The 25,844-nt window shown below is 50.5% G+C and overlaps 2 protein-coding genes across 2 annotated transcripts in view; both read right to left on the bottom strand.

The window, feature by feature from the left end:
- Nucleotides 1–3,723, bottom strand: part of ATP9A (ATPase phospholipid transporting 9A (putative)) — a 48,141-nt gene extending 44,418 nt beyond the window's left edge. Inside the window, exon 1 of the mRNA XM_072349860.1 lies at nucleotides 3,536–3,723. Coding sequence (XP_072205961.1) covers nucleotides 3,536–3,603 — 68 coding nt within the window. The 5' untranslated portion in view covers nucleotides 3,604–3,723. The remainder of the gene's footprint in view (nucleotides 1–3,535) is intronic.
- Nucleotides 3,724–8,118: 4,395 nt separating this feature from the next.
- SALL4 (spalt like transcription factor 4) lies at nucleotides 8,119–22,160 on the bottom strand. The gene is made up of 4 exons (XM_072350163.1): nucleotides 22,022–22,160; nucleotides 11,902–14,427; nucleotides 10,974–11,281; nucleotides 8,119–10,235 (listed from the first exon to the last, which is right to left on the bottom strand). Exons 1-4 carry the CDS (start codon nucleotides 22,089–22,091, stop codon nucleotides 9,813–9,815), a joined length of 3,327 nt encoding a protein of 1,108 aa, XP_072206264.1. The 5' UTR covers nucleotides 22,092–22,160; the 3' UTR covers nucleotides 8,119–9,812.
- Nucleotides 22,161–25,844: the final 3,684 nt, after the last annotated feature.

The following is a 25,844-nucleotide window of genomic DNA, read 5'->3' as shown; positions in this document are numbered from 1 at the left end:
CAACCGTCTTCCCATCACCAATAGCTCTCACTAAGCCACATCCCTCAACACAACGTCTAAATTTCCTTAACATCTCCAGGGTTTGTGACTCCACCACCTCCCCGGGCAGCCCATTCCACTGCCTGGCCACTCTTCCAGATGTCTTCCCCAGAAAATAATAAATAAATAAAAATAGAAAGATATTCAAGTGTCAGCATCGTATTTATTTCAACTCCTTGATGATGTCACTAACAAAGAATGCACATCCGAGCTTACAAGTTCAGGACGAAAATCCCCCACACACCATCCGTGGCCCTCACAGGGTCTTACACAAACAGGAGAGGCTGCAGCAGCACTGGATGCTTGCACAGACCAATGGCACGTTCCACAAGCCACCCATGGTCACGTGCAGATGGGATGACTTCACCACCTGACCCTTTCTGTATTACACTGACAATGTTGCAAACTGAGTAAACACCATTTCTTACCGCCCACGTGCACGCCCAGAGGCGCCCATGTCTGGGTGCACCCTTCCGGGCTGCAGTGCTACGTATCAGACTTGGGACACCCATGGACAAGGCAGCGTGCTGGACACAAACGTTTTAGAGAGAAAATGAAAAAATGCTTATGAAAGCTTTTTATTTCTGAAACTAATGAAAAGGTGCCACATTTTCCTAAACCTGGAGTAGGTTTAGTCCAATCAGTGCTGAAGCTCATCCACATGTTTATAATCATTCATACAATCCTATTTCTCAGATGACATTTCCATGTTTCTCACAGGTGACGCTGTTAAGGACCTGCAACCTACAAACCAGCCTCCCACAGATCAGTATTTTAAATGCATGTAAATAATTTCCTACTGATATTAAAAACAAACGAACCAAGCCAGGCGGGCACACTCCCCAGCCCTGCAGCCCATGCCCTGCCAGCAGCCGGTGCTGGGAAAGCTGCATCCCCACGGTGCTGTCCCAGCCCAGTCCTGGCACAGCCACCCGCAGGCAGGCTGTGGCCAGGAGCTCCCATCTCCCTCTGTTGACTTTGAAATGGAATTTGCCATTTTAAGCAGAGCCACAGAGTGCACACACACAGACTGTAAGGCTCCTCCTCCCCCGGCTCATTCCCTGTTCTTCCTCCCGCGTTCCTGGATCAAGGCCTCCCTACATTGCAGAGGCACTGTGAGCACAGTAGTTTGCTGGGTTCAAAAAAAGCCTTGCAGGATTGCAGAATGAGACCATAAGCTATTTAGGGAAAAACCTGTGGTGCACTGAAAGGAGCGCCCGGGGTGCTTCAGGAGCTTGTAGCTCACATCTCATCAGCACCCAACCCTGGGAAGCTGGGGCTCCCGAGCCACACCACCAACAGTCCACCACTTTGTGCCATTCCCCCTTCCCAACTGGCTCACATCTGAGTGGTTTTCAGAGTGCTGCAAGGCCTCTGGGAAATATGGCTGAATTCAAGGAGTAGAGCTGCAAAGCACAGAGCACACACACACTTTGACAACAGCCAGAAAGATCCACATGAAAGTTATGCTCAGGAACAGATAACCACTACTCCCATTGGTTTATTGAGCACATGCTTTCTCTCTCTGACACAGATCTCAGCTGTCTGGACTATTATTCATCTCTGCAAAGCTACTGTGTGAGTCCCTCTCTGGCTGCTCTTCAAAGCACTACAGGCTGAGGCTGTAATCAAAGCAGCATTGAGATGACACCTGCCCTTCGCTGCCTGTATGAGAATTAGGTATGAGAATGGGGCATTTATGCTAAGATTTCTATGAAGTCATTCAGTCCATGAAATGGAATCTGTTTCTCACTCCCAAAGACACCAAGCCAGCAAAATCTGTCTAAGACCTTGCCCCCACTGGGGAAAAAGACAGACATGCTAGAAACTGCAGTCAGGTTATGCCCAAATGAAGCCTTTCACAGCTTGGTTACCAGCAGGTTTTCATATGTACAAACAAAGATGACTAGTGAGTGCTTTTGTTTGTGTTTTTCTCAGAGGAAACAGAAGAAAGGTCCTGATGACAGCTCAGGGCTCCCCGGACTCCATCCCGGACCTGACCCCCGGACCTGCCCTGGCCTGCTGGCTGACTCCTCCTGCAGTTGCTTTGGATTTACTCCACCTCAGTACTTGGCTGCCCACACTATCATCTGATTGAATTACAGCCTAATGATCAGCAAAACAAGACGTAAGCTCCCAGGAAGCAATCACATACCCAAACAGAAAACCCAAAGCCAAGTTACTCAGTCTGCCATTAAGAAAAATCCCACGTAATCTTCCTTCATAACTTCACGCCGCCAGCATTTCTTGATGGCACAGAAGCATCATCTGTGTGTCAGCTGACCAGGCGAGGTCTGTAAGTCTGCAGCTTAGGTTAGATAGAAGTTATTACCATCAGCTACCAAGCACATGGCAATAGGGACGTGTCAGAGATCACAGCACTTTCTGACCAAAAAAAAAGATTCAAGAAGCTTTGAGAAATTTCTCTGGCTGCCGCTGAGTCTTCAATCACATCACTGAATTTAATGCCATGGTGGCTGCACCCTGTGGAACCTGTCCAGCAATGCATGTCATGCAGGGGATGGAGAGTTCTGTGCTGCATCACACGTACCTCCCAGCTCAGTATTAGCTGCCACAGACACTGCTACATCAGCTCACAGAAGCTGTGCTGGTAGTTTATTCATTACATGAACTACTCCTTATTAAGTACCTTCAATCAGAGGAACCTGAATGAAGGCCATCAACACAGACCATAACAAACGATGGAAAAACAACCATCCCCTCTCGTTCTAGCAGGCATTATTTCCTTTGAGGCTTTGCTTTATTTTGCCAGCATCACTCGCCGCACCTACAAACACACCCAATGCAGGCCCAAGTTCAGTACGGCAACCTGATAGCCGGGTAACCTGGATTCCCCGTGCACATCAACCCGTCTGCACGGCAGTGCCATTTCCCACCGAAATCACGTTAACGGCTCATTCATCTTACTTAGCTTCCTGCCTGGAAACACCAGCAGAACGCATCCCACTGCAACACCCCAACCTAAGGATATTGTATTGCTCTCACTGATACAGTTAAACGCGTTCAGCCGGAGCGCTTTGTCACAGCCCCGCACAGGCAGAGCCGCTCCCACGGCCCGTTCCGCAGCTCCTGGCTCCGACTCGGCTGCTCCGGCCGCGCGGCTCCGTGCACACCGACCCCCTGCGGGCTCGTGCCGGCCGGCGCCGCTCCTCGTGCCGGGCAGAGATACTGCAGGCCGCGTTCTCCCCCAGCCCCGGCTCCGCAGGGCGGCCCGGCAGGATCCTTCCCAGCGCCGGGCGTGCCACGGCAATGGCGCCACGAGCAACCTGTCAGCGGCGGCCAGCCCCGGCCTCCTCTTCTTATTCCTCCCCTTTCCCATCCCGGTTCGCTCTCTCAGCCGCTGCCCAGCGGCGACCCCCGCCCCGCAGAGGCCCCGAGCGGAGCCCCGCCGCCCCGAGCAGAACCGCGACACGAGCAGCAGCGCGGCGAGACGGCGGAACCCCGGCCTCGGGCAGCCGCCCCGCGGAGCGCTCACCCGCTGCGGTGCTTGCTATCCATCCGCTTCTTCTGCCGGACCGGCTGCAGCGGGATATTGTCGGTCATGGCCGCGGCGGCCGGGGCGGAGCGGGGAGGGATGCGCTTCCCAGCAGCGCCTCGGCTCGGCCCGGCCCGCGCCGTCTGGCGGCTCCGCCGAGGGGGCCGCGCTCTCAGCACGCAGGTGCTGCGCCCGCCCCGCCCGGTTCGCCCCGCCCCGGCTCGGTTCTGTCCTGCGGGCGGTACCAGCTCGCAGCCCGCAGCCGGGGTACCGTGTTGCTGGCTCCCGCTGCCCGCCCGCAGCCCGCATCCCACCTGCCGCTTCCCCTTGGTGTCCCCAGCTCTTTTTCCCATCCGATCTCAGCACCCCCATACTGGCACCGTTGGCCTCTGCACGTGTGGCCATCTGGGCTTCACCAGAGCAGAAGGCCCGTGGAACGTCCTGCGTGTCCTCTGCCTCCATCAGCCAGCACACGTGAACGTATGGAAGTGCTGGTAGTGTCTCCCATTACACCATCCCTCCACCCGCATCACAGGACCAGGCTTCCCAGGCCTGCCCCTTGCCTCGTTCTTGCTTGGTAACCATCACCCACACCCAGCCAACATTTACTTTCAGGTCGATCAAACCTGATTCAGATTTCAGCTGTACATTCAGACAGGCGTTGTCCCAACATTTCTGTTCCAAGCTTTTCTTTGCAAAGCTTTTCTTTTCCTGTTTCTTCAGCCACTCCCCGTAAGACTTGTGCTCCAGGCCCTGTGCAGCTCTGCTGCCCATCTCTGGGTATGTTCTGGGGGCCTCAGTGACCTTCCTGTGCAGAGGGGCCCAACACTGGGCACAGCGCTTGGGGTGCAGCCTCACCAGTGACAGTATGGAGGGATGACCACCTCCTGCTGACCACCTCCTTCCTATCTGAAACCACCAGATTCACAGCTGTGCACTCTACGGATGGAGGAAATGCCCAGTGCAGATAAGGATCAAATAGAACAGAGCTACGTGTCCATCTCAGCATCTTCTGCTGCAGTCCTGGTCACCACAAAGTCTAGTTCAAAGCCAGCTTTTTCTCTTCCATTTGCAGACCGTTGGCAAAAGCTTTCCCTTACCAAATAACCTGCCCAGAATCAGCCTCCATGCAGAGAGATCTGTGTCCTTGTATCCGCTGGCAGTGCTGCTGCAGCTCTTTGCCCTGACTGCACTTTGTCTTTGTAGCTCCACATCCTGCCATGCTAAAATACCACAGTGACAGTGACCAAGAGCAGAGAATGAGTGAGTAAGCCACAGAGTAAGTCCAAACTCTCTGTCTGTGTGACATGTTGAAGCGCATGAGGCATTCCCATTTAAAGCACGCGTTGCCTACAGAGTGCTCTCCTGCCAAGTTTCATCTTGGGATTCTGGGCAAGAAAAATGCACAATAAAAATGATGAATCATTATTCAGCAAAGCTACACAAGCATGTCGTGTATCGCACTGCACAAATCATGGCATTCAAATGGCAGACTTTAAAATACCCACTGGATACAAAATACGTGTTCTGAAGAAACAGCACCTGTCCCAGCAGCCACTGCTCTGCACTCCGGTCCTTCAGAGACTGCTCACACTGAAATGAAAACTGATGAGCATCATCCTAATGCTCCGATTGCTTCCACAAACTCCATCTTTCAGCTTATCAAATTCCAACTGGATGGAACTTTTTTTTAAGATTAAGCCTAATGTAACTTAAGTAACAGTCAGAACGTTCCCAGTGCAAAAGGAAAAAAAAAAAAAAAAAAAAATAGGGAAAGAAAAAGAAGGAAAGAAAGAATATATATAATAATTATCTATTTATTTATTTATTTATTAAGGAGAAGAGCGAAGCACAAAAGAAGAAGTCCTGTCAGAGTTTGTGGGTAGCTCTGTTTGCTTTTGCTTTTTGCAATTATGACATCGAAGGGGGTGGCTCAGCTGGAGCTGTGGAACCACTCGCACAAAATGCCCGTGATTCCACAGGCAGCTCACACTGTGGCATTTTGCCTGTACCTTCATTACCTCGTTTCATAACTGCACGCTTTACAAAGACCAGGATGTACCTTCTTTGTCTGAAAATGCAGCCCGGTGCACATGGTGCAGCTCCATTGGCAAGGCACATGAGCGTGCAGGCACAGAGTGCTGGTTGCTAAGGGCTTGCAAACCTGCAGGCATGCGTGCACGATTTCCCCACACCATGGGCTCACTCACACAGCTGACATGGAAACAGAAGCTCAGGGGAGGTGAAACATCCCAGTCTCAAGGCACTACTGGGACAGACCTGGCCATGGCATTCACTCAAAGCAAGATGCCCACTCCCAGAGCTCAGCGGCTGCATGCAGAGTCATTGTCAGGAAGGAGCATTTTGGTAAGAGAAACACAAAATGAACAGGGCTATCAGAGCAGGAACTGTTAGCAGCGTGCTGTCCTTGCTTGCGTGCCCCGAGCCTACTTGGGATGCATTCATCTCTTAAATTTATCTTTCAAGCGTCTGAACTCAGACAAGACTACTGCAATTAATGGGTGAGTTAAACACTACCAGATTACAATGCCCTGTTAACACCTGCATCTCTGATCCGTGCGGATGGCTTTGATATTATTTTTTTTCTTTTGACAAGTGGGCGATAGCGGATATCCTTTAAGCCTATATTTAATGAAGCCCTCCATAAATCCATCAACACTTGCTAAGGGAAACTACAATAAAGCCCATACTGCCATAGGCTCCGCTACAGAGGGAACATTTGGCATTCCCATAATGAAGCTGCAGAGCAGAGACTTCTCACGCTGATCTGAGGAAGTGCAGTATTTGTATGGGATCCTTTCCCTCCTCACACAATCATGTGTTGCAGATCAAGAGGAGGACAATCCCTCAGTATCTCATTTTCACAACAGGAATATGGTCAAGCTGCCATTCCTTTAGGACAGCTGTCAGGTATGAGGAACAAAGACAGAAAAAGGTGCCGATTTTCAAGAAAAATAAACACCCATTTCATTCTGTTTGCCCTTGAGATGATTTTGCAATCAGCCTCAGCTGTTTTCTAAGCTGTTCCCATGCCGATTTCTACTGTTACAGGTCCTGTGGGTGGGATCAAAGAAATGTAAGGAAGGTGTTCTGGAGTGTAAGGGGATGTTAAGCTCTGTTAACCTGATTAAGAAGCCCTCTCCATCACCACATGCACAGGATTGCACAGCCATTGGAGAACCAGGAAGGTAACACACGTGAGGAGTTGCAGGGCAGACCCTGCCTCACTGCAGCAGCAGTGCTGTACACCCAGCAGTGTTTTGCCCCCTAACGTGGGCACAGCTGGCCCTCATATTCCTGTAGCCTCCAGGACTGGTGCTGGTTTTAAAGCTGAGATAACTGGAGTATGGACAAATGGCTGAGAGCAGTTAAAAATGGTATCTTGTTTATACTTCGGATCGTATTTGCTCTTAAATCTAAGCAAAAGCATAGAAACTTTTATATACAGCAGTTAGCAAACTGTTCTCTAAAATCCTTTATTTATTTTTTTCCTTCTTCCTGCTCTCTGTGTCCTGCTGGACCAGAAAGGGAGGGAATCCAGAAGCATCCTGACCCCGCTGGTACCACCATCCCAAGGGCACACAGGCTGCAGATCCCACTGTGCCTCCACAGCCCCTGCCAAAAGTTAATCTTTGGGCTGCACAATGCAACAAGCAGTGAGACTAACAAGGAACTCTGAAAGGAAAGGGATGCTGCACTGGACCAGCTGGGATGGCGAGTGCATAATTTAGACACAATAAGCTTTAAAACCCATGCCAATAAATCAGCAGCTGTCAGACACCCCTCTCAAGTATCAGTGGCATTAACAGCTCAAGGCTACGAAGAAAACTACTCATTATAAGCAACTAAGTTCAGTTGCTTATAAGTTGCTTTCTAAGTTCAGAAAACATGATGAAATAGATAATGTAATAATTTGCAGCAGCGTGCAGCTGATGGGTTTGGGTTTTTGTTTTTTTTTTGCTTCTGAGTTACATTTCCTGCCCTGCTGGGTGTGCAGTAAGAGACTTTTCTAGGTCAGCAATGAACACAAGATGTCCAGAGCTCACCCACACAGCCCAGCACAGACCTCCATGGCCACTCATGCTTTGCTCCAGCCTGCACTCATTCACCTCACCTGGGGAGCTGCTACCCAACTCACTCTGAGGGAACCCCACACCTTGAAGTCCCTGCTTTCTTTTTGAAACGTTTTGGACTAACTGAGTAAGGACAGGGGAAACACTTCAGAAGAACTTACCACTTCTTTAAAAATCAAGCCAACTTTCAAGTTCAAATTTAACACTTGAAGCCTTATGTCTTTGCTTTTGCTGAAGTAGTGAGCATGCTGCATTCAAGAAAGCAAAAAGTCCCCTGTTCAGTGAGCTAATAGCAAAGAGGAACAGGGAAGTCCTTCAAGGGAGAGGAAAGGCTGATGAGCAGAGACCACAGGTGTGCTGTGCTCACACTAGTCTCAATTCAACACAGCTGCACCGACTTCAGTAAACTAGTTCAGCTTCAGCAGGAAAAACTTGAGCACTATGTGTGAAAAAGCCATCCCAAAATTTATTCTCAAAATGTCAACAGAAACTCATCAGTAGATACTCAAAACTACAGAGTTCTTACATAAAAGTCATACATTCACAATGCAGAAAACTTGACAACAGGGATGCCTTTTGCATGTTCCATGTAACAATATCCATCTTACAGTGTAAACAGGTACTGGTATGTTCTCACTTACAAGTCCAGCAGGAAAGGCACAACTCGGCATACAGAGATCATAAGCAAGAATCAGGTGCAACAACATTACACAAACTTTTGGTAATCTGTACTTTTGGAGCCTTTCACAACAGAGACTGGACTTGATTTCCTGCAGTCCACAAAGACTTCTTTCCATCGCTCAGTCCTTCTTTACCAAATGCTATTTCCAGTCTGGTTTAGATCCCATTACACATAGTTCCAGCAGACATTAGAGGAATAGTGAAAGGTCAGTCCAGTAATCCTCAGGTGCTCCCACTAATACATCGGGTTTTGGTTTCAGATAGTGCATGGAAGCATCTGCTTGAATCTCAGTTTATTACAGTGGTCATTAATAGAAAAATAGACACTACATCTACAAAAAGAAAAAAATGAGGTAGATAACTTAGAATCCAGATGACCATCCCAGAACCTTCATACAATATGCACGGATCATTAATTACCATTTTGGCAGAATGCAACTTCACAGACCACCAAGAAACTTAATGACCAGAGTAAGGAATGCCATCCAAAGCCCAAAAAAAAAACCCACAACATTTAACCTAAGCATGAATACTTCATATTTAAATACAGGTTTACACAGACTGATCTTCTAAATTACTCAAATTAAAAACAATAAAAGTAAAAAAAACAAAACGCCACAACAAAGTCTCTTGCTAAGGAAGCTAGTTCCCATGCCTAATTGCAACAGTCACCTGAGATTCCTTGCAGAGCTTTCAGACCTGACTTCCCAAGGCAAGTCTTCCCTTTCAAGAAAGAAAAAAGTATATACATACCCACCCACGTTTGGTTTGGGGCTCTGAAATAAAACATCTCGGAAAAACTGCACGTCTTTGGAAGGAGGGAGTTTGGCACTAAACTTGGAGGCCTGTTTTAGTAGTAGTATTAAATAAGCAGCAGTCAGCACAACAGAATTCCTTAGAAGCAGTGATTGAAGAAAAACAGCAACTTCCTTTCATAGAACTTCTGAGGCAAAAAGGAATTTAAAAAAAAGTCATTTTTATCACCATTATAGTAAAAAAAAAAAAATACATTCAGAAATCACACAGAGCCAAAAATTAACAGGAAAACTACTTCTAACAGGGTGGCAGACATTCTAGGATATTTACCCGCATTAACAGCTTTCATTTCTCACCAGTAAATACAAGCTTCTCCACCCACAGCAGGCTGTTTCCACTCCATTCAAAACCCCCAAGTATTTCACTCTAAATGAAGAGGTAAATAATCGAAACCTTTGGAATTTCAAGTTGTAGAAACTTCTGTAAGGCTGTACACATTAAAGTCACACGTAAGAACTACTTTGCAAGACCCGCATCTTTCCAAATAAAAGGAAATCCTATTCTTTATTATTTACTATTTGCAAAGCAATACCATGATTGTACTCTGGGCAACGTAATCTTACAAAGACAACCATAAAATCATTTGCACGTCAATAGGAAAATAGGAGGCTGAAGTGGAATCTCTTAAAAATATATGTTTGTATATATATATTTGTTCTTTCTGTATGTCATCTTCAGTAGAGTCCTTAGCTAACAGCAATTTTGTTCTCCTCCATGAAGTGAGGGAATTGATGTTTTGGCACGTTGTCAGCAGCAGCAGCACCGGCCTTTTCCGTATCAGAACCAGTCCCAGGCTGGGTCCCATCCGCTTTGGTAACCGTAGCAGTGTTTATTGCCGAACCACCCGCAACGGAGCCCGGAAGGGTTGGTAAGCCACCACTCTGGATCACCGAGATCTCATTGGTCTTCATTGCTATGCCATTGCTGAGTACTGCTGTGTACTGATTCCATACCGTGGGGTCAATGCTCACTGAAGGAGCCATGATATCCTTGGGAAACATTTCAGATACCTTTTTGGGGTCATTCCCAAGTAGAGCCATGGGGTTATCAATTGAAAGCCTTCTTCCCCGTCTGGCAGAATTATTCCACATGTGAGTTCCTACATGGACCTTTCCAAGAGGGGAAACAGAGAATCATTAATGCCACAGTTCTCTTACGGCAAGCTCATATTCTGCTTTGCTTGCAGCCAAGCTGCTCAAACGTAGTTATGTGTGCATTCAGACTGTGCCTTCAGGTAGGTATTTAAGCTGGTTAGTTCTTGCCTGCCTTTATCCTCACCCCTCCACCTGTACAACATTCAGCAGCCTTATGTAACCACGGCTCTCCAACTTACTACTGAAGTGCTTGTAGGAATGTGTTTTCACACTTCTGTGGAATGATGTCAGCATGGTTGCCCCCCTACCTCTCAAAAAGGAAAAGCGGCACTGTTTGCCATAAGCAGGCTGCACTGAAAAAGTACTACTAAAAAAAAAGGGAAAAAAAAGCCTCACCAAGCAATTTGGAAGAGCTGTTACACCCAAGCTAATACCTTCCATGCCACACACAAGGTGCCGCTGCTTCCCACAGGTGACTGCTCACAAACAGCACAGTTTAAGTTCTTCCCACCCCAACTGCATTTATGCAAGCAAACTGAAGAGGTTCTCATAAGACTGCATGAGGGGAGCTGCAAGTCCCATGTAGGGCAAATGGACTAATCTGAAGACAGACAGACAGGAGTCAAAGCGACTGTTTGAAATGCCAAAAGAAAGCCCCAGCTGTTCCCAGAGGCTGCACTAGCAGCAATAGTCACTCTCTCCCTGGTAAGGCCTTCCACAGCAAAGGGGATCACAATGCAGGAGGCAGCTTACCTTCAGGTTCCCTTTTGTTGTAAAAGCTCTCCCACAGATGGTGCAGGCAAATGGCTTTTCCCCTGTATGGGTCCGCTCGTGAATCTGCAGGGCGCTGGCGGAGGAGAAGTTCTTCCCACACGTAGTGCAGATGTGCTGTTTGGCTGGACGGCAGAATTTCGGTCGTGGCACGAGAAGAGGGGCAACACCAGGGGACAGAGCTGGGGGGCCAATGAAATGGCTAGTGCTAATGGGACGGTCACTTGGTATTTCCATTTTTATGAGGGCTGGCGGGGCTCTAACAAAAGCAGCTGGAATACTATTTCGACCTTGAGAGGAAAAATGAATATACATATATATATACACACACACACACAGTATTTATCCCACCTCCACCTGCATTCAAGGAAAAAGCTGTCTGGGATACAGAAGTCTCCACCTTTAGAGACGCATGCTTGCAGAGCCATATAGAGCCCTATGGTAGGGCTGCTACACTCAAATCTTCTCATTCCTGTTTTTTCCTAGCAAACTTAAGACTTCAGCATTCTTGCTTCCTCATCAAATTCAGATAAACATCATTCTCAGTGCTAAAGAGTTCAAAAAACCCCACAAAACACTCTGGTGTTTTAATGCCACGTTCCTGGGTTAAACAGTTTTCCATAGAACATCAATGTGTGTATTTTAAATAGCATCAGGTGAGTCCAAGGAAGACAGCAAGTGCACAGCCCCTACTTATTTAAAGGACCTGTGCTCCCCCCTTACATAAGAAGACAGTATTTAAGCTATGAATTTTTGTTTAATTTTGAGTCTTGAGTCAAGAAAGCTCTCCTGGCCAGAATAGACAAGGGGAAACTTAATAGGTTTTGCCTCCTGTCAGTTCTGATAAAGAAGGCTTCCTTCCATCCCACTCCCCCATCCCAACTTACTGCCAGCATTTCACACTACTCACCATACTCTCCATTTGCAAAGTGTAGCCCAGGCTCTTCTTTAATGACTTTCCGACCAATGTTGCCATAAGTTAAATCCAAAGCAACGACCCCTTCCATCTCTCCAGGAGCGCTCTCAGGACCCTCTGATTTACTTCCCATGCCTACATCTTCTTGACTGGTGAAGCTCGGTGACTTTGACCTCACGCTCTCAGTCTGGCTGTTGGCTGGGGACAGAGCCTGCAGCGAGGTGGACTCGGAGGCAGCAGGACTCCGGCCATTCTGATACTCTGGATCTCCAGTCACAGAAGATGAATCATTCGTCATGCCATCGCTTTCTGTAGAGCCATTGTCACTGGACTTCAAGCTGCTTTGCCGTTGCAGGTTTAGAGCAGAGTTGACAATCTTCATTTGATTCTCCAGTGCTGCAATGCCAGAGAAGCCAGCAGCTGTGGCCGGCAATTCTGACTGTGCATCGAATGGGGTAGGAGGCTTTGAGGAACTCCTGGGGCCATCCTGAGACTCCAGGTCCTCTTCCATCTCCATGCTTTCCATGCTCTCATCTGGGCGGCTGATGTCATTGTTCTTCTCAGCTGCAGCAGGATCCACTTCAGCGTTGTCACAGGTGTTTTCTGGCATGGGTGTGTTGGGTATCTGTCCCCCCATATGCATGCGGATGTGCTGCTGCAACACAACTGCATTTGTGAACTTCTTCTGGCAGATAGGACATGAGTGTTGCATCTTCAGAGGAGTATTGGCCCGGTGGACACCATAATGAGTTTTAAGATTCCCTTTGGTGGAAAAGGCACGGCCACAGATTTTACACTTGAATGGCCTCTCCCCAGTGTGGGTACGATAATGCATTTTGAGGGAGCTCTGGCAGCTCAGCACTCTGTGACAGATCAGGCACTCGTTGGGGTCCGCAGTGGACTTATCGATGTTCTCAACCAGCTGCTGAAGCTTGGATGTTTCTGAGCCTTGCTCATTCGATCCGCCCACGTGGAAGATGCTCACACTGCAGGCAGGTTGTGGGGAGCTCAAGCTCTGCTCCGTTCCTGACTCATGACCGACAGCCCCGGATGAGGAAGAGCCACCTTCACTGTCTGGAGAAGGCCGTGAGGGCAGCTCTGCAGAGAAGGCGGCCGGCTCCTTGGAGCCTGCGAGGCCAGGGGCATTCGGAGGAGCGCTGGAGGCTGTGGAGGTAGGCAGGGTTGTCAGCAGGGGTTTACTATCCACGATTAGGTTAGACTCATCCAGTGGCACAGACATCCCATACGGGATCCCACTGCTTGTGGGAACATTGTCCAGGTGCTCAGGAACCGGGTAAGGGTTCATCTTGATGTGGGGGTATTTGTCTTTGTGACGCTGAAAATGCACTTTAAGGTTTCCTTTGGTTGTAAAGCGGTTACCACAAATGTTACACTTGTAGGGTCTCTCTCCAGTGTGGGAACGGAGGTGGATCTGCAGGGCACTGTCGTTGCCAAAGACCTTCCCGCAGAATTTACACTTGTGTTTGAAGAATGTCTCCTCTGCGCTCGATTTGCTTTCGGACACACAAATATTGGGAGGTTTTCCTTTCACCCTCTTTGAGGAATCTATGACAGAAGAAACGGCTGACAGCGGATTCTGGAAGATGACGGAGTGGGAGGACTGAGGTAGCAAAGGATTTGGGAACCGAGAAATAGAGCCGGCAAAGGTTCTGCTCGCCTCCGGCTTCAGGGGAAAGGAGGAGGAGAGGCCGGCAGCCAGCGAGCCGGCGGCCGCAACACCAGTGTTAGCATGAGGTAGTTTGCCTTGCTTCAAGGATTCCAGCGATAGGCTCTGGCTCCCTGCCTTCTGCCCGATCAGCGCCACGGCAGCCGACAGCTGCTGGGACATGTGAGCACCCAGCGCCTTCAGTGGGTCAGTGGCGGCGGCTATGGAGGGGTGCAGGGCGTGAGGGGCCATCATGGCGATCTGGATACGGATCTGCTCCGTCAGCTGGATCTGCTGGAGCTGCTGCTGCTGCAAGCACACGAGCTGCTCCAGGATCATCGGAATAGCGTTAAAGCTGGCGGCTGAAGAAGCGATGGCATCGGTGGTACGCTGATTCACAGCCACTTTAGTGCCACGTATCGTCTGCAAAGTCACGTTAGTGTTCGGTACTTTGGATTTTGGTAGATAGCTCAGCCCAGGAGTGGCGGGTGCAGCTGGGGGCTCTATTTTGAGGTACATTCCTCCTACCGATTCGACATCAATTTTTCCTTCTCTCTTCTCTGCAGAACCCGTGCAGCCCTTCGCCTGAGTATCCTTGCGTGCCCTGCTATCCCCTCGGTCACTCGAGAAGCCCCCGACAGCAGCTTCAGAGAAGCCTTCAGGAGGGACGGCTCCCTCACTGTCATTCATTATTAGGACAGGTGGATTTTTAGTGCAATTTTTCTTATGCTCAAGGAATTCAGAGAGATCGAAGAATTCTGCACAGCATTTCTCACAGATCTTGGTTTCCTCTGTTCGGCACCTTTTGGAGCTCATTTCTCCATCTCCATCACCTGGGACGTCTCGTGGACTCCCTTAAAACAAAAGAAAGTCACACTGTTAATAGCTGGATTTAGACTGGCCCCATCAGAACTGCAAACCAAGGACACAGGATGCTCTGAGAGTCCCACAGCCCAGTTTGCAGATTAAAATCCTACTCCTCCGCCACAAGTACACTTACAGCCTTAAGAAATTATGCATCTCAGTTCTGCTTTCCAGAAATCCAACCAAAAGGAAATCTCATGAGGCTTGAGAAGTTGCCTGCAAATCCCTTCATCCAGGTGGAAATGAAACAGTACAAGCCAGCCTGTCCCTACAAAATGGCCTGCAGAGTGACCCAGGTGAGACAGAACAGGCACCGTAACAGAGGAAAAACCTGATTACTGTAAGCTTACTTTGTCTTTGGTTATTTTTGTTTGAAATTCAAAATTCTCAAGTTAATGGCCTCACAGAAATTGTTAGCACAAAGTTCAGAGCAGTTCATTCTTCACTGTATACCAATACAGCAAATGACATTCACTCCTCCATTACGAAGGTAATTACTACCTAAGAGGGCTGACAGGCAAAATTTAACTCCAATATTAGCTCTGAAATATTTCAGAAGCAAACTGATAAAGCCTCCAGAAGGTCACGGCAGTAACAAGACAACAATTAACTTACAAGAATCCCAGAGGCAGGAATGAACCTACACTGATGCTGACAACTAACGGAGCACCGAGTTGTAGCCCTGCTTGTGACACACACGAAGCTTCAGACCCAAGGAGGATGCAGCACTTAGTTGCACCCATAACTTATTCCTTCTGTCTCCCTAAAAGGGAACAAAGCCCACAGGTCCACTCCTGCCCTCTGCCTGCTGCTGCCCCACAGCTGAGCACTATTCACAGAAGGACACATACAAAATATGATTCAGGGAAGTACCAGAATGGGAAGAGAGGCTGAGAAATTCTAAACCAAAACAGGATGTTTTTGTTCAAACCAGCCATCCTTCAAGCACCAAGCGCTCCTGCTGAGCTTGAGGTGGGTGAGCACGCAGGAGGCAAAGCCCCAGGTCCCTGCACTGCAGTGAAGGGGAAACAGGCGCAGCTCTGGACAGCCCAGCACCACACAGCATCCTGCAACCTGCAGTAAGTGCTCCAACCTTCATGGGTGCCATGGGTACAGCAAGCAAGTCCTCCGCTCACCTCCCACACACACCAGGGCCACGTTGAAGGCCCCAACACGACAACTTCTAAACTGAAAGACCCTTTGGATTCAGGTCCTGAACCTCCAGTGGTTCACCCCAGGGCTGAACTCCAGCTCCACACTATTAACCCACACTGTCCTGAAATGGAACCAAGCACCCTGCAAGCACCAGTTATCTGTGGCTTTCATTTTAAAGGTGTAACTGAACCACACATCCGATACGTGTATATCCTGTACACGGCAGGGTGGAGGTGTCTGGGCAGCAGCCACAGCATGTTCACCATCTGCGCTGGGGCAGCATAAGAGCTTTGTGGGGGGTTATATTGTAAACCTTGACATTTGTCCAGGTAAAAGGGTATAATAAATACGTATATATTCAACTAATCAAAACCTCGACTGCTGAACGTGGAGTGAAGGAAGTACACATGAAAGCTTTTTTAGAAAACTAGTTCAACTCAAACCTCTGCGTATCGGAGGCTGAAGAGCAATATGTACACACACAACTCTGCTAAACACATTCACTAGAGGCTACATATCAAGATCTCCCTGAGCAAGGAGAAGAGGCGCTCTCAGCTATGATCAACACCGACTCAAACCTCACATCTAAACAGCAACATGGGGAGAGTGATGGACTTTTTTTTTTTTCCATCCCTCCCCCATAAACAACTTTCACAAATGAAAAAAAGAAAATGAAAGAAATTAAAGAGTTTTGTTGACGTGCTCCCCATCGCAAATGGGAAACTGATGTGTCTGAATTCAATTGAACTACGGAAATCCAAGTCTGATCTGTAGAGTATTTAAGTACATGATGCAGGACTTGGTCAATAATTAGTGTCAGCTGAGGTCAAGAATGGATGTCTTCAAGCTCCCATTTCTGGGAGAATCCAAGCAGTTACAATGGGAAAGAAAGAAAGCACCCAAGAATGGAAAAGGCATCTTCTCTGTGCTGCACAGGCCATGTCTTTCTTTGACTACATGGGTAACTATTCCCACCCAGCAGTTACTTCACAGAACCACAGCCATAAACAGCAAAGCCTCTTTTCCGAGCGCTTTAGTATTTGCAGCTTTACCTTCCCCTGTGTTGCAAAATACCCCAAGGTTTTCCTTCAGGAAGCACAGTACTTTCTGCCCACCTCTCCTGTGAGCACACACATCACACCACCGTTGGCATCTCCGTGGTGGCCACCTGAAATGCTTCAGGTGGAGCAGGGATACGTGCAGGACAGACTGCAGCACACGTCAAGGAGGTATTCCAGCATAGCCATGTCCAGACAAGTTCTCAAAGCTAAACTACTTCCAAACACATCATCATTTATCTCCCTCCCTTCAACAGCTCCTTCTTATTTCTCCACCAATAAGACTGTGCTACATCCAAAGACTGTCATTGCTCTCCAGCTCCAGCACAATCCACATTCCCCATTCCCATAACTCTGAGGAGCTCCAGAAGCTACTTTTCTGGTCTCACACACCCCTGCCGCTGCATGGAGCAGCAGATCCCCAGGCCCAGGAGCAGCACGTGGGCCTCTGTGCAGCCACTAGCACAGTTACCATCACATTCTGGTCTCCAGTTCCCCCATCTGACAGAAGGCACCAGCTGAGCGCTCCAAATGAACTGAATTCCCAGCTTGCATTGACCTGCTGTATGACACAGAAGGGAAAGTAAGGCTTAACACTTCCCTACAACTCAGGGAAACTGAGTACAGCACTTCATTTATCTCAGAATGCTTTGTTGGTGGTGGTTTTGAAGATACACATAGGAATATGGTGCTCAAGTTACCCCACAGCAGCTGGGACACAAAGGAGCACTCTAGCATCCCACTGACACCAACACCGCACCTGCACCCAGTAGAGCCCCAACTCTGTGAGCACTTCCAGAGCAGCTGGAGCCACAGTGCTGTGCCATCTCCAAGGGCTGCAGGAGCAGGGCTTCTCCTGGCCTTGGCCGGTGCTTTTTGCTTTTCTTTTTTTTTCTTTTTTTTTCCCTTTTAAATCTCCCCAGCCCCGAATTTCAGGAATGTTATCTGCCAGCATCTCGTTATCCAATCAGTTAGAAGAATGCAGTAAACCCAGCAGGGGGGTTAGATTGAATCACTGGCAAATGGATGGAAAAAATCCACTATTGTGTAGGACAAGGCGGTCATCGACAAGGAGTGCTGATAAAATCCACACTGCTCAAATTAAGGGAGGTGGTTTTCTGAGAGGGAGAACCAGTAAAAGAGGAGAGAAGTAAATCTTATCTGGCTCGATTTCATTCCAAGCAGGGCGCTGCTGGCCCACCACTCCGCTCAGCAATTAGCAGCCTCCTTTTTTTCAACTGTGAAAACGTGTTCTGGGATGTGACGTAGGACCAAATGCTCAGGACTAAAGCTGTTTTCTTTTCCTCTGGGCAGTTTAATGCCTTCAGTGAACACTTTTCCCACTGACCAGGTACGATCAGCTTCTAATACTTAAGCATGATTTCAGCTGTGGACACACGTGCCTATTTCCTGGGGGCTGGGAGCAGTCGGCCCCGAGGTGCCCTCTGTGCCCCCCAGCACCGCCCTGCCGCCCCTCCTGCCTCCAGCTGACAAGTCTGGCTGCTTCCAGAACTGCCTGAACTTTCCCTTCAGCCCCAATACAAAATAACACAGTATTTTATCTAACAGCAACTATATAAAAATAAATTAATAAATAAACTCGAGTGTGCAGAGCCTTGGACCAATTTCTTACAGGAGTAATCCAAAGGCCTCGGTTTCTCTACCGAATTTACCAGCAGCATTTGCTGCCTGAGCCATCCACGTGTTACCACTGACTGCAGCTACTCATGCTTTCAGCTTCCCTCAAGGCATTTTTTAACCATCTGACCACGTATCTAACGATTTCCTCATTTGCTTTTTGGTCGTCCTTCTACCACCGAGAAAGATTCGCCAAAGGACACTGTTAGCTCAGGTAACACCGCGCCCGAAGGGCAAAGCAGCGTTCAGCTGCACGTGGAAGACGAAAAAAGTTCGCAGCTCACGCACTACTCTCGAACTCAGCACAGCGCTCGCAGCCCCCCCGCTCCCCCAGAGGGGCCCGGAGCTCCGCACTCGCCCCAGCAGCCTCCGGAGGTCGTTCCGAAGGGCTTTACAGCCCAGCGCCTCCGCAGTGCCCCCACCCGCGGTTACTCGCGCCGCTCCCGGTGCGGCCGTGCGGACCCCAGCGCACAGCGGAGGGCACACGCGGTCCGCGAGGCTGCGGCCGCCCCCGGAGCGGGGAGGGGGGAGCGGGGCCCGCAAAGCCACGGGCCACCCATGCATTTCTTTATTTATTTATTTTTAAAGCCAAGTTCCCCCCCCCCCCCCCCCGTCCTGCTACAAAGCAAAAGCGTCGGAACTAAAAACAGAGCTTTCCCCCCAGCACGAGCAGCGGGGCAGCCCGGCCCGGCCCTACCTGCTCTGCGCGGAGCTCCGCGGTGCGCTCCTCCCGCAGCTGTGAGCGCGGCGGCCCCGGACCACACTTAACACGAGTACAGTGTTTAAGACCGAGCTAAACGGCACAAACCCCGCTGCCAAGGTCAATTGCATGAGAGTCCTAATTGTAAGCCTGACATCAACTTACCACCCACAGCAAGCGGGAGGAGGCAAAGGTTAGAGCAGCAGCTCTGTCAAAACGTCACATGCCGCCGAGCCCAGCGAAGGGCTCCATCACTACAACCAATATAATGTTTCACTTACGTAAAAGGAAAAACAAGCGGGCATCGCCCAGCCCAGGGTCCCTTCGGCCGCGCAGCCCCGCGGGTCCCAACATCCCCCGACGCTCGAACCCAAACTAATAACGATAAGAATAAAACCCACCGGCACCAAACCCAGCGCCTTCCTCGTCCAACACCTCACCAGCTTCAGCACAACTCCACGCACAGAGCAGGGAACTGAAGAAATCCAGCACCACCCCGAGAAAAGCTGCAGTTTGATACTGTATTTTTAAGAATAAATCAGACGATTATATATATATATACGTGTATATATATATTTTAGTGGCGGCTATGGGGCACAATGGGCATTTTCACCCCCTTTGTGGAAATGCTAATTTCTCTGTGCCGCAGGATCCCCCGGTGCCCACCTGCTGATTTTTTGACCTGTTAATTGATCACCCCGTTGGCCGCGCCGCAGCTTAACGCGCCGCATTGTTCGCAGAGGTGGGTCCGCATCGCTTCGGGAAACAAAACAACAAGAAAGGGCGTTTGCAAACGAAGAGATAAGGGCTTGATTTTATTATTTCGATTATGTATATACTCTCGATAACGTCCCAGCCAAATCCCTGCCGTATTTCCACTTTGTTATGCACCCTCAGCACTCGGACACACCTGGAGCAGGGAACACGGGAACCGCTTCGGAGATCAGACACTCGGAACCCACGTGTTTTAATTTCGGAAGGCACGAAACTCCCGCAGAGCTCGGGGCCGCGCCGCAGGGATGCGTCCTGACCGAGGGCCGCCCCGAGGGATCCCGGCAGAGCGCGGCCGCGGGGCGGCGCCCGGCAGCTCCATCCCGGCTCCATCCCGGCGGCGCTCCGGTGCCCCCGCTCCGCTCCCAGCGGCCGCCGCGACCCACAAAGGCGGCCCCGGCACCGTCGCGGCGGCAGCAGAACCATCCCCCCCCCCCAGAGGGGCGAGAACTTCGCCAGGTTCCCCCTGGCCCGCGCAGCTCCGGCTCCCGTGGGGGGGCGGAGTGGGGAGTTGATGGAGGGATATGTTAAAAGAAGGGGGAGGGAAAAGAAAGGAAAAAAAAAAAGTCGACCAACACAAAAGCAGCTGCCCATTGCCCCAAGAGCGCGGTGTGGAGTGATCCTCCCCTCGCAGCACACCTCCCCCGCCCCGATGGGCCGCATCAGGAGTTATTAACCCTTTTGTTTCAGAGCAGCCCCGGAGGTGGCTTTCCAGCAGCGGGCAGTGATTTACATGTGGAAACATCACCTCCATCCCCCAACCTAACCATATGCACAAAGGAAAACAGTCATGCATTAAACATGGGATTTATTGCCTTCTGGCCAGCTTGCCGATTCTTAAGTCACCATTAACCGAACCCAACAATTGCACATTTCGACTCAAAGAAGAGAGAAGGGGGAGGAGGGAAAAAAAAAAAAATTAAGAGCCCGAACCTCCTGCGGTTTGGGAATCAACAGCTCCCGTAACGTGCTACTGACCAATTCCGGGTCTGGAATCCTCCGTCGTCTTCCCTCCCCCCTCCCCGCAAGAAAAGCTGCCCCTTGGGAAGGCAAAGAGCCCCCCAAAGCTCTAGAGCTGATTTACAGAAGTGCCTGACCACAACACCCACAACTCAAAAGAAGCGGCCGGGGCCGCTCTGGCAGCTTCTCCCCGCACCGTCCGACCCCGCAGCGGAACGGACCCCGGAGCCACCGCCTCCCCCGGGAGCTGCCCCCGCTCTGCCCGACTCGGGGTGCGGAGAGCAGGGAGAGCCCGCGGCGGAGCGGAGCCCTGCGGGGAGATGCGGCTCCGTCGGGGGAAGCCGGGTACGGAGACAGCCCCGAACCTTCCTCTCTCCCGTGGGTGACCGCCGGCAAACAGCCCCTTCCCTGCACGCCCACCCAGGGCTCTGGGCTATTTGAAGTTTAAGTACGTCCTTTCCTCTTTCTTTCGCAAGGCAAAGGGCTGCGAGCTCACCGAAAAGGAGGCAGAGTTATTTGTGGGAGCGAAATCCCCCGCACCACCCAAATACAAAGCGCTCCCGCACACCCCGCATTAGCTCACCGGAGTTATTTTAGGAAGTCGGAAATCAAAGATGGCTGGAGGTCAAGCTACAAAAGGTCCAGGGCGATTGTGATCTCCAACAAAAATAGTCCGAGCACTTCCCTCCCCACCACCTCTATTTTTCTCCTTTTAAAAGCCCCACAAAGTCTTCTCCTAACTACCGAGAAATAGGCAAATCGGGGAAACAGAACGAGTCATTTCCTACCCCCGAGAAGATGGTTCACAATTCCTTCCGCCTGCCCCCCCTCCCCCCCCGCTTGCCCCCCCCCACTCAAAATCCTTTCCGCCCCAGGGAAGGTTTTGGGGTCCCCTCCCACGGGGCCGCACCCAGAACGCACGGGGCCGCCGCACCCCGCGCCCCCCACGCGGGACCCGGCGCTGCTCCGCGGGACGGGGGGGGTCCCTCGTGGGGGAAGCGGGGCATCAGAGACCGCCAGGGCAAGGGTCTCCGAGGCCGTGCTGCAGGCAACACCAACCCGGCCCCCCCGCCGCCCGGGCGGGCAACCCCGTGGAGTAACTCCGCGGTGGGACCCCGGAGGGGAGCGGAGCGCCCCCAGAAAGCCAGCGGGGATCCGGGGTCGGAGCCCGAGGAGGGAAGGAGCAGAGGGTGAAGCACGAGGGTAAAGAACCCCCCCCCCCCCCCCCAAGAGATCACCCCACTGCCTCCGCCGCGCATCAGCCGGGCTGCAAAGCTCTGCGCCCCCCCCCTCCCCCCTTACCACTTGCAGCATCTGGGGGCTGCTCCTCGGAGTTGATGTGCTGGGGCTTCGCCTGCTTCCGTCGCGACATGGTGCACCAGCATCGGGAGCAAAATAGTAGCAATTATTTTCCTCTTCACAACAAATTCCTAGAGTTGGGAAATTACCCCCATTGGGCGGAATGCGCATGTCAGAGTAATTATGATTATCAATAATGCATTGCGATTTATCATGGGTCCCTGACAGCTGATTGGCCTGAGTCCAAGGGCTCACAGATTATTCAAATAAGGTCCATTGATCAGGGCGCACCGGGGCACGCTGGGCGATGTAGTCCCGGCCCGGCCCGGCCCCGCGCGGCGACGACAAAGGCGGTGCGGCCCCGGGAGGGGGGTGGTGGGAGAGCAGATCCCGCTCGGGAGTAAACAAACACGCGGCGGCCGGGCACAATAACGATACCTGCCTTATCTCACCTGCGCTTTTTATGTTGTACTTTTGAGATCTTTTTTTTTTCCCCCCCTTTTTTTTCCTCCCTAAAGCAAACAAGCAAGCAGAAGCTCGGGACAATGCAACCCCCCTTGTTGTTAGATAAGGTGGAAAGGAAAGAGCAGCGATTGTCCGAAGCGGGGTCTGCCGGTGCTGCAGCACGTTGAGGGGCTTTACGAGCAGGATCCACACGGCGCGTAATTACGCTTGGCGCTGGTTCATTTAAAGCCTTCTTTTAAGTCTCGCTTTCTGGGGAGCGACCGAATCGAGCCGGTCGCGTTTTGAAAAGCAAAAAAAAACAAAAAACAAAAAAACGTTGCACGCGTGAAAGATTCGTGTGAAAAACTCGAAGCGAGTGATGGAGGGCACCGCGTTAAGTGTGGCACTGCGGAGCGGAGCCCTTTTCGTATTTTCCCTCCTGTTCGATCACACGCGAAAAAAACGCCCCGCCGTTGCCCCCCCCGGGCCCCAGCCGGGTCAGCGCCCCGCCGCCATCCGCGGCACACAGCCGTGCGCTCCGCCCGCCGCCCCCGCCCCCATCGCAGCGCGGCGGAGCCCACCGGCGTGGCACGGCGAATGGCGAGCGGCTCCGGGACGGTTTGGAAGCGTGGGCTGCTAAACGGGCGTGGGAGTTCTGAGCTCCTCGGCTTTCCTGCTGAATCCCCTCCGGGGGTTGTGCTGTGAAAGAATGGAGGGGGGTGACAGAAGGCACCGGAGAGTGCTTGATTTGGTCAAGGGGTGATTGAATCATAGAATCATAGAATGGCCTGGGTTGAAAAGGACCACAATGATCATCTCTTTCCAACCCCCTGCTGTGTGCACGGTCGCCAACCACCAGACCAGGCTGCCCAGAGCCACATCCAGCCTGGCCTTGATTGCGTTGATTTGGATTCAGAAGATGGAGGTTCAGCCTGTTGGACTCCATGTTTACTTGCCATGGCGTCCCTCAGCAAACTGCTTACTGAGGTCTGTGCCTCAGTGTCCCACTTGTAAAATGAGGACAGCGTTTCCCCAGCTGTAAAGCTGCGGGAGTGCAAACATCAATCCATAGAGCTGTGGGTGGAGGGGGCGGGGGGATGACTCAGGAGAGTGATTTAGAGAGAAAAAGCCAAATCTTGCTAGAAGGTGGGGGGAGGAAACAATGGTACATGATGGGGCCGTGCTGTTGCCACAGCCCATTGCACAATGCCACAGTCTCATTTTACGGGTGACTTTTATCAGCATTTTTATCAGCAAAAATTGGGATCTGTACCATTATCTTAAAGTCTGTGCTGTAGACGCGGCCACGTCAGGTACCTGTAGGACTGCAGGACCGGCTGCTTCATGCTTTGTGTGGGCCAGCCGTGGAAGGACCTTGGCATTGCAGACCTGGGGGAAGAGTGCACCATGATCTAGTTGGCTGTATGTTCTCTTGGAGTTTTGTTTTCCTTTTGTAGTGTCTCTTGAAGGGTTTTATTTAGGGAAGGATAATACAAATCTGGCAGAGCAGAAGGCATCGCCCTCCCCCTTGGACAACTGTTGGAGGCTGGGGGAAAATTCTGTTTTTCACACCACTTTCTTTGTCCTTTCGTCTACACACAAATATCACTGCCTCACAGAGTCCTCCTCTATGGGGTATTCTTAACACACAGGAGAATCTGTGTGTTTAGTAATATGGAATAGCACAGATTAACAGGTATTTAAAATCATTTTTCTCTGGTGTTGCTCCACCCTGACACTTCCCAAGGAACTCCCCGTATCTGTTTGTTTAGCCTGCAGTTTGAAATGCTCTTTGTCTCCAAAGTGTGTCCTGGGGAAATAGACTGTTAAACGAGATTGATAGCAATTGATCCACAGATGGGTATTTACATTGATGAATTTTCTCCTTTTACACTTGATATGCTCAGCATAACCAACAGATTTTCATTTATTACAAATAATGCTGCCAGCCCACACCAGTGTATTTATTAAATGTGCTGCTTTAGGTATCACGCTGAGAGCCAGACAGCCCTGTACAGTAGATCCATATTTAAAATGGGCACCTCACATGGAGCATTTGTACTGAATTTAAAAGAATATATTATATGAAATCAATGGAAGTTTTGGTATTGATTTCAGAGGATGGGGGTTTCAGTCGGTGTGGCTCTGTCACAGTGAGGGAACTGAAGGGGACTTGGAAAGCATTGAATTAAGGAAGAAAAAAGCAACATGCTGTATTAGGGGATGGGAAGGCAGCAAGAGAAGGAGAAAGCACAACGGGCTGCGAAATAAGGGCACAGGAGAAATGTGCCCGACAAACTTTGCTCAGAAGCTGTTCCCATCGAGCAGTGATGATGAATAGGCAGAGCTGAGTGATTACATCATATGCAGAAGGCATGTGGCTCAGCTTCAGCCCGGTCCTATGGATTAGCACGATTACAGCTTCTGGGCTTGAAAAATAGCAGGCTTCCTCTTCGGGCTCAATGTTTATTTATTTTTTTAGGATCGGTCTGGACGGATGATCTCCTGCCACCCTCCTCCAGCACTGGGCATCCCTGGTGACAGGCGTGCTGCCAGCACTAATGGCAGCTTGCAGTGCTGTGCAGTGAGCACTGCTACCACTGCACCTTCAATGCTGGCAGCACAGCACTCTGCCCTGCTGGCCGGGAGCTCCCTCTGTGCAGGAGTGGCACTGCCAATCGAGTGGGTTGTGGTTGTCTCTTTGCCCCATTCCCGATAACTGCGCTCCACCAGCTGGGATTTCTGTGGAGGGATTACATTATTTTGCATTCCTGAAGCAATACCTGAGCACTGACTGTGGGGCTGAAGAGATGATGAGGAGTTTGGAGGTGGCTGTATAATCTCGCCTCCATTGAAGCGTGGGAAGGTGAAGGAGAAAGAAGCTGTTGGGGCTGTAATGTACCCATTGGCGTTCCCTTCCCTCTTCATCCTGTACTCAGCCTGTCCCACTCAGGCTGGCCACGCTGCTATTTCTAAGGCGTTTTATAATGCTACAGAAATACCACCTTCTTAACATTAACACTCCTGATGGGCCACCAGTCCCCGTGCATTCTGTGCCGTCACAAATCAAACATATTTTGCCACAGATGCCTCTGACTGAAGATGCAGGAAGCGGCTGTGAGGGAGCCCAGGGGTACAACTGTAACTCTGTGAAAGAGCCACCAACTGGCTCCGGCCAGGAGGAATGAGAGGCATGTGGGCTCGGCAGGTAAACAAACAGACCGGGGATGTTTGTTAAAATGCCCCAGCGTTTCATCTAGGCGAGAGTCAACACTATCAGCTCTATTTCTCACAGTGTGAGAAGGGTCCTACTGTAATACCTTGTATTAGGTGGCAGAAATGAGGGATCTGCCTTTGCCCAAGCATACAAACCATGTATTTT

The sequence above is a fragment of the Excalfactoria chinensis genome, chromosome 15 (genome assembly GCF_039878825.1).
Source record: "Excalfactoria chinensis isolate bCotChi1 chromosome 15, bCotChi1.hap2, whole genome shotgun sequence".
NCBI lineage: Eukaryota > Metazoa > Chordata > Aves > Galliformes > Phasianidae > Excalfactoria > Excalfactoria chinensis.
Note: the sequence above shows the minus strand (reverse complement) of the source record. Positions and strands in the feature narration are given on the sequence as shown.